Here is an 8,308-nt window from a genome sequence, read left to right on the forward strand (position 1 = left end):
GGCCGCAGAGGCGGGCAGCCGGGAGCTAGGCACGCTGCCGGGCTACGAGGAGCGAGGAAGCACCGATCACCTGCGCCCCGCGCCCCACCCCGCGCCCGAACTCACCGCTTGCTGGAGCGACTGCCCCCGGAGCCGGGGCCGGGGCCGGTACCGGCGCGGCTCGGGTTCGCTGCGGCCGGTCACCGTGGACAGCTCCAAGGCGCGCACGTCCCTGGACGCGCTGAAGATCAGCCTTCGGCAGCTCAGGTGGAAGGAGGTGAGGCCCGCCGCCGCGTGGGCACAGGGGGGTCGTCCTTCCAGGCCCCGAGCCGCTTTCCCGGGCAGCGCAGCCCTTGCCCTGGCTCCGCATGTCTGTAGTCTCCGTTACCGACTTCATTTTCTTCATCTCAGTCCTATTTAAAGTTTTGTGAACTTTAGTGCTTAGAGTTCCACTCCGCTCTTGAGCCAGGTTGGTACTTGACGACGCCTCACTACAGCCTGCTAACACCCTGCTACTTAGCTGTGCGACCTTGAGCAAGCTGCTCTTCTTCTTTGGCCTGTTAACCTCTGTAAAGTGAAGCAGGGTTATCTTGAGGGGGCTTACTGCCTAGTGATCGCACAAGTCTTCCGTAAGTGACAAGCCACTTTTATCACTCTCCCTTCCATCCCCGCCACCGCAGACACCACCGCAGACCACGCTAGTGTATGATTCCGGGCATGGAGCAGGTGTCAGTCAGTGGGGGCTGGAAGCGTGAGATGAATCACTCACCCTTGATGTCATTTCTGTCCTTTTAGGGTGTGCGGCAAAGCACCAGTGAATCCCAGAGGTTTCTGTTGCCATCAGCGAAGTAAATAAGGCCTGTTGGCTTGGTTAGAGCATGGGAGCTATTGACGAGCTTTTGGGAGCGATCTGCCGCAGAGAGCACCAGGACAGGGACAGAGCCTTTGCCGAGGCTATGGTAGACGTGGTTTAATGAAGTCAGAAACTGGAGAGATGACCGCAGGAAGGCCCGCTGTGGTTGGAAGGAGCGGGAAGACTCGGTTCTACAGTGTCTAGATTTGTAGATAAAGTCCCATGTCCAGCCCATAGAGGGGAGGGCCAGAAAGGTAAACGTGGACTTGTCAGTGTGCAGTCCTAGTGAAGAGAGTCCAGGGACAGACATGGCTAAGGACGCAGTCTGGCCAGCCAGGGCCAGTGTTCAAGGCACAGAAAGCAGGCTTGATCTTGTTCACTGGGTTTAAGGACAGCTCAGCCAACCCAACCCAGGTTCGTTCTCTTATTTTGTAAATACCCCCAGTGGCCGTACTAAGTTCTGTGCTGGGCTGAGGTAGTCACACTTTGTGCCCTTGCCTTCAGGCGTTGGTAGTTGAGAAGGGAATGAGTGCAATAATAGGTAGTCTGCATCGGTAGGGCTGCTGCTGCCGCTGTCGCTGCTGCCGCTGCCACTGTTGCACTGCACTCCTTCCCCAGCTGTGTGCATGGCTTACTCTGTGGCCTCTGGAGAGCTCTGATGAGATGGCACATCCTGAGAGAGGTCTCCAGCCTTGCTGCTGTCTCACAGCATGGAGCTCTACCTGACACTGTTTTGTTGGCTTATCGTTTTGTTCACCAGAATGTAAGCTCTTTGAGGGCAGGCATTGTGTTTTGTTATTGCTGTACTCAAAGGTCTCTGGCATATGGATGTTGCTCAATAAATATTTGTTGAATGTGTGAACATATTACGTGATGAGTGTTTCTATACACTGTGGGAGCGGAGGAGGCCAGCCCCAGCACAGCTTCCTGGGGGAGTGAAGCCCAAAGGAGTCTTGAGTGTCCACAGCGGGCAGAGGTTTTTTTAGTGGTGTGGCCTCTGGGTTTCTGGTAGGGGAGCCACATGGGCCCCCGCAGAGGAGCAGTGTTTGTGGCTCCCAGACCAGGAGTGCACCTGAGAGGGAAGGAAGGCAGTAGCAATGATGGGATGGGGCCTGTTCTTAAAAAGAAGCCTTGCAAGCCCATGCAGAAGTCTGAGGCTCCCGTCCATCAGCTGTACTACTTTGGACAATTAAGTGAAATTCTTCAGGCCTCAGTGTACTCATCTGAGCACATTCAGGCTCCCAGTCTCCCACTGTCAGCACCAGATGACAGTGTTAAACCCTTGTCAGAGAGCCCAGCAGAGTGGGCGCTTCCTAGGACCCTACCTTGACTGCCCCACCATCCCAGGCCTGCCTTCTGACACATGCAAAGCATGTTGGCATGCAGGTAAAGATGCTCATTCTAGCATATTTGAACATAATTCAGTCACAACAAAAAACCTTCACTGTGACTTAATGATTTACTTAATGCCACCCTTCCTAAGGGACTTGTGTTCCTGTGTTGTGTTCAAGAGATACCAAACAAATGAATGTCTGGATGTTTGTAGCATAACACGTATGTCATTGGGTATACTAGAACATGGGGTTTCAAAGCACCAGCCTACGGAACTGACTTTCCCCTATAATTACTGCATCCTTAGCATCTAAGACAAAATGACGAGTAATATAGAGATGGACTCAGTACTAACAAAGTACAGACACACAGCCCTTGCAGGCCTCAGTTTGTGCATGTGTGGTAGAAGCAGTATTGACTTGTGGAGAGCCTCTTTGGGGCATTGGGCTGATGTGTCTGCCTGTACTGCTGAAGAGTGTGGGAGTTCTGCAGGCTGGCTGTGGTGGAGGTGAGTGGGTAGCCCAAGAGAAGGAAGGTCATGCTGGCAGTGGTGGCACCTGCTTCTCACACAGGGACCTGGGAAGCCAAGGCAGAAAGATCACCAGCTCAAGGCAAGCCTGGGCTACATAGCAAGACCTTGATTCAAAAAACAAAACAAATAAATGAAGGAAGGCCAGGACTGTCAATCAGCGTGAAGGTTCCCTCTCTCTTTGCAGGTGTGTAGGAAGAACCTTCCCACTGTGGTCCGCTTCACAAGCCCTGAGCTAGCCCATGAATGCAGAACCTTCCCACTGTGGTCCGCTTCACAGAGCCCTGAGCTAGCCCATGAATGCAGAACCTTCCCACTGTGGTCCGCTTCACAGAGCCCTGAGCTAGCCCGTGAATGCAGAATGTGTTCAGCGACTGGGAACACTTGCCCTTCCTGTTTCGGTTTCTTTGTAATTCCACACATATCTAAAAACCACCATGATGTCCACAATAATGAGCCCTTAGTCTGTACCAGACAAGTATTTAAACTTCCTAAGCACTCACTACAGTAGCTGTATTATCGTACCCATTTTATAGATGGGAAAACTGAAGTACAAAAATGCTGACCTATGCGGGGCCATATGTGAGTCAGGGGCAGATCTAGCACTTGGGGTGGACAGGCTTCAGTTCCCTGCTCGTCTGCAGACGGCAGCAGTGGATGTGAATAAACTAGGCTCCTTATTGTACAAGAGGTCTCACTGAAGAGGCACCGAGCTGCAAACCAGATGGCCACAGTCCTGTCTGGGGCCTGAGTGGGTGAGGCAGGGAGTCAGGGCCAGGTTTCAGGTATAGGAGTGACATGTTGCTGGCTTAGGGAGCATGTGGGGAACAGAGAGCCAGCTGCAGACCATGCTAAGAAGCATGCATTTCTGTCTGCACTGTTCCACAGTTTCCCTTGCCCGCGTGCCTCATGCTAACTCAGATGGTTCAGTTTTTAGTTCTGGGCGGATCGAATTCACCTGTGTCCACATGTTGACATTGTTTCTGCAAGAGCGAATTCACAGACAGTAGATCTGCAGATGTGAATAAAGTGATTCCCAGTTGACAAAGTCACGTGTCCTCAAATCACCACTGACAACGTGGGATGGTTCCCGGCTCACATTTGGAGGCTCTGTAGAAAATTCCCTTCCCATCTCCTGCATGCTTTCCTTCCTCCTTCCCTCCTTCCCTCCTTCCCTCCCTCCCTGTCTCCCTTCCTTCCTTTTTTCTTTTTTAACTTGCCACCTTCATTTAAGGAGGCCTTGGAGAAAAGACACCACAGAAAATAGATATGTGTGAACCACCTTCCTTGAAGATGTCAGACCTTGAACCCCAGAAAACATGAATGGGGGATCTGAGAGATTTGATAGTAGGTCACTTGTGGCAATGGTTTGCACAGTCCCTGTCCTGAGAGCCGTTGCTGACACTCGAGCGTATCTTCTGAACTACACGGGAACACTCCTGTCCTGTCTTACCATTCATGGCATGTGAGTTACTATTTATTAGGTGTATGTGCCAGGTGTGGCACCAAGTGGGTTACGGAGCTGCAGAAATGGCTCGGCAGTTTAGAGCATTGGCTGTTCTAGATGGCCCAGGTTCAGTTTCCAGCACCCACATGAGGGAGGCTCACAATTGTAATCCAGTTCCAGGAGATCTGAAGCCCATGGTGTGCAGGCATACATGCAGACAAAACGCCCCCACACATGAAAGTATTAGATAAATAAATAGTTTTTTAAGAGTATGGATCGAGGGGCCGGCATAATGACTCAGTGGGTAGAGATGCTTACCTCCAGGCCTAAGACCCACACAGTGAAGGATGAGAACTGACTGTTGACAGGATCCTGTAAGTTGTCCTCTGCCTTCCACAGGAACTCTTGGGTATACGCGCGCGCGCGCGCGCGCGCACACACACACACACACACACACACTGAACATATTGGGGGTTGGAGAGATAGCTCAGCAGTTAACTGACTGTTTTTCCAGAGGATCTGGGTTTGAGCTCCAGCATCCCATGGTGGCTCACATGTTCGCAACTCTAGTTCCGAGGGATAACTTTAATGGGAACTAGGCACTCATGTGGTACACAGACATACATGTGGGCAAAACACCCATACACACACAATCATAAAAAACAAGTTAAATGAGTAGCTGTAGTAAAACATTTAGAAAGCAAGTGGATGGAACACTGAGTTTATTAATCTCTTCCTCACGCTAATCTCAGGCAGATGCTAGCATCATTTCCTGTTCAGAGACGAGAAAACCAAGGTCTAAGAGATTGGTACACGCCTAGCCCAAGGCTACACAGGTGATAAGCGACAGAGCCATCCAGGTCTAGAATCTGTCACCCACGTACAATCCTAAACCATCTTTTTTGCTATCCTTTGTTAAAAGTCATCCTGCAAGGAGCTAGGCCATCCCCCCCCCCCCCCCCAGATAATGACTGGAGAAAGTGAGGCAGGCCAATATCTAAGCAAGAGAGGCAGCTTTGAGCAGTCATCAGTTATGTTCCAAAGCTCCTTTTGTGGGAGTTCTATAATCCTCCACTTCCAATCCCTCCTTTTCCATCCAATCTGTAACTCTCAAATGACAGCAGAGCCACTCAGAGCCAGTAGAGCAGTATGACAAACAGCAATTAAAGCATGCTGAAATACACCCAGCCTGGGCGATGAACACTCAGCACCCACTCTTCCAGTCCTGTCTTCTCAGGCCACAGAGGTGATGCCAGGCTGTCTGGTGATGTCCCAGGCCACAGAAGTGATTCCGGGCTGTCTGGTGGTTCCCCAGGCCACAGAGGTGATACTGGACTGTCTGGTGGTTCCTCGGGCCACATAGGTGTTGCTGGGCTGTCTGGTGGCTCCCCAGGCCACAGAGGTGATTCTAGGCTGTCTGGTGGTTCCTCCATGGAATACTAGCCTGTGATTTGCATCTCTCTCTGATTCCTTCTGGGAAAGGGCATAGTACAAATTGAAAACCAGGGTGCTTTTCCCTCCCCCTTCCCTTTTGAGTTTCAACGATAGTGCAATTTATGTCGTATTTTTGAAAAGAGCATTATACTTGAGAACAGTTTATACCCCACTCCATCAAATGTTCTCCTTCAGCAGACATGTTATTTTAACGTCTAATCCACCAGAATTTCCCCTTTGCTAGTTAAACTTGTCACCACATAAAAATCACAACTCACTACTGCTGGTATTTGAGCAATATGTGTAATAGCTCTGGCATCCAGACTAACTTCTCAATCAGCCCTTCAAGACAGTAAATTCCAGGCTCATGTTCAAGGGCTGTAATGACTGCACATTAATTTTTTTTAGCAGGTGTAGTATTTTCTGGGACTGTTTTCTAAGAACAGAACACACACTATACATCATTCTTTCATTTGCCAGTAGTTTTGGATCCTGTTTTTACGTCAGCTGATGTTGAATACAAAAATCCTCACATACATTTTGTTTCCCTTTGAAATGTATTCCCGAAGAAGAGCAGATTGTGAAAGTCATTGGCCTCTTTCAGCTGCCTGCTCTAGGAGAAAGGACCAGGTGGCCAAGGGTTAAAATCCTCGTCGGCTCGTCTTAGCTGTTTGGAGAGTGCACTCCAGACACTCCCAGGCTCAGCTCCTTGAGCTGTGATGATGTTTGCCCTACCAAGTGTCTGTGAGAGGCACGAGAGAAGGTGTGGGCATGGCCTTGACCCAGGGCTGGACACAGTGCTGATTTTCAGTTCGTTCCTTTTCCATCTACTAGGCAATGGAGACATTGTATCTGTGCTGCCTGTTTAGTCTATTCCATTAACTATAAGAAAAACATATCATAGATGTCAGTCTGTCGGTTAAGCTTATCCCAAGCACATATAACTGTTCATTATTCCACAGATAATTGTGACCCACATCTACCTGCTCAGTACGGGCTCCAGGGATATGATAGATAGCATCCGTGTAGCCTGTGTCCCTTGTCTTTGGCTTCACTGGGGAGAATGAAGGGTGTGCTGTGTGAACGGGAAGAAGTGTGCCTTTCCTGGCTTGGTTTCTTTGCTCCCCCTTTCAGACCTCCCAAGGGGTCTGGAAAAAGAATAGACATGGTTTTGAACGTTTCCTCTGTCACATGGCTCTGTGGCCTGGACAAGCTGCTTCACCTCTAAAAATGAGCATAGTCGTGAAGATTGTCATACAGCCTCAAGCCCCTGGGGCTTTGAACACGTGGGTGGATTTAGCTTTCTCTCTAATGAATTTCTGACATCCGGATTACATTTTATACCAAACAGTGATGCAGACAGGTGCATAAGCTTGCTGTTCCTTTAATTCATTTTGAACCTCCCTTTCCTTGTAACTGCCTTGAGACCCCGCCCCAAAGGCCAGAGAACATTGGGGCTGTGTTCCTGTCCCTTGAAGCCTAAGGAACATCACTGTGTGCCGGCTTGTGTCCTTGGCTGCCTGTGTGCTTCCCTAGTCGTTGGTGTTGGGACTTAGTCCCAGCTGTGTCCCCACTGTTTCTGTCATCTGAATAAAACCCATCACCCTGGAGGAAACTGGAGGAATATGTTTGTCCCCATGCTGTGCTGTCTGTTCTGGATAGAGTTTTACATTTTAAAGCCAGGTCCTCAGTGAAGTCACAGAAAAAGAAAAGTAATGAAGACAGTAACTTTTACAATATTCCATGAAAGCTTGAGAAAAATGTGTGTTCTTAAGTTATTGAATGTAGTGGGGGCTGGAGAGATGGCTCAGAGGTTAAGAGCATTGGATGCTCTTCCAGAGGTCCTGAGTTCAATTTCCAGCAACCACATGGTGACTCACAACCATTTGTAATGAGATCTGGCTGCTCTTCCAGAGGTCCTGAGTTCAATTTCCAGCAACCATGTGGTGGCTCACAAGCATCTGTAATGATGCTCTTTTCTGGCGTGTAGGCATATATGCAGGCAGATGCTGTATACATAATACATAAATAAATCTTTAAAGAAAAAAAAGCTGGGTAGTGGTGGCACACCTTTAATCCCAGCACTTGGGAGGCAGAGGCAGGCAGATCTCTGTGCGTTTGTGGCCAACCTGGTCCAGAGTGAGTTCCAGGACAACCAGGACTACGCAGAGAAATCCTATCTCAAAAAACAAAATCAAAAAATAAAACAAAAAAGAATGTGGTATTTGTTCCTTAGGAATTGCATTATATCAATTTCATGGCTTTAGTTTTGTGTCTGGTTTCTTAATTTATTGAAGTAATGCTGACATCACTCCTTGTAACTGTGGATTTCCTGTCTTTGGTTACTTTTTCTTTCCCCATTTTCTTGCTGTGCTGGCCTGGAAGTTGGTTACACTTTCTATTTTTATTCTTCTAAAACTATCTGCTAGAATATTTGGCATGTGTGTCATTCCACAGTTTAAAGTTAGAATCATGTTGTTTTTCATTTTTAAAATTTTTACTATTTTTAAATTTTTCTTTATTGTTTTAAACTTAAATACTGTCACATTACTTACCTCCTTTCCTCCCTCTAACTCCTCCAGGTCCTCTCCCTCCAATCCCTCCATGTTCCCCCAACCCCTCCATGTCCCCTCCCTCCATCCCCTCCACGTCCCCTACCCACCACTCCCTTTCAAACTGATGGTCTCTTTTTGATTATTATTCTCTCTCTCTCTCTCTCTCTCTCTCTCTCTCT

At 48.8% G+C, this 8,308-nt stretch overlaps 1 protein-coding gene across 1 annotated transcript in view; it reads left to right on the forward strand.

Moving 5' to 3' along the window:
- The window catches only part of Ttll11 (tubulin tyrosine ligase like 11), a 244,069-nt gene that overhangs the window by 458 nt on the left and 235,303 nt on the right, over positions 1-8,308 (forward strand). Inside the window, exon 2 of the mRNA XM_026778629.1 lies at positions 11-256. Within this exon, the coding sequence (XP_026634430.1) occupies positions 11-256 (246 nt within the window). The remainder of the gene's footprint in view (positions 1-10; positions 257-8,308) is intronic.

This window comes from Microtus ochrogaster, chromosome 4 (genome assembly GCF_000317375.1).
Source record: "Microtus ochrogaster isolate Prairie Vole_2 chromosome 4, MicOch1.0, whole genome shotgun sequence".
Taxonomy (NCBI): domain Eukaryota; kingdom Metazoa; phylum Chordata; class Mammalia; order Rodentia; family Cricetidae; genus Microtus; species Microtus ochrogaster.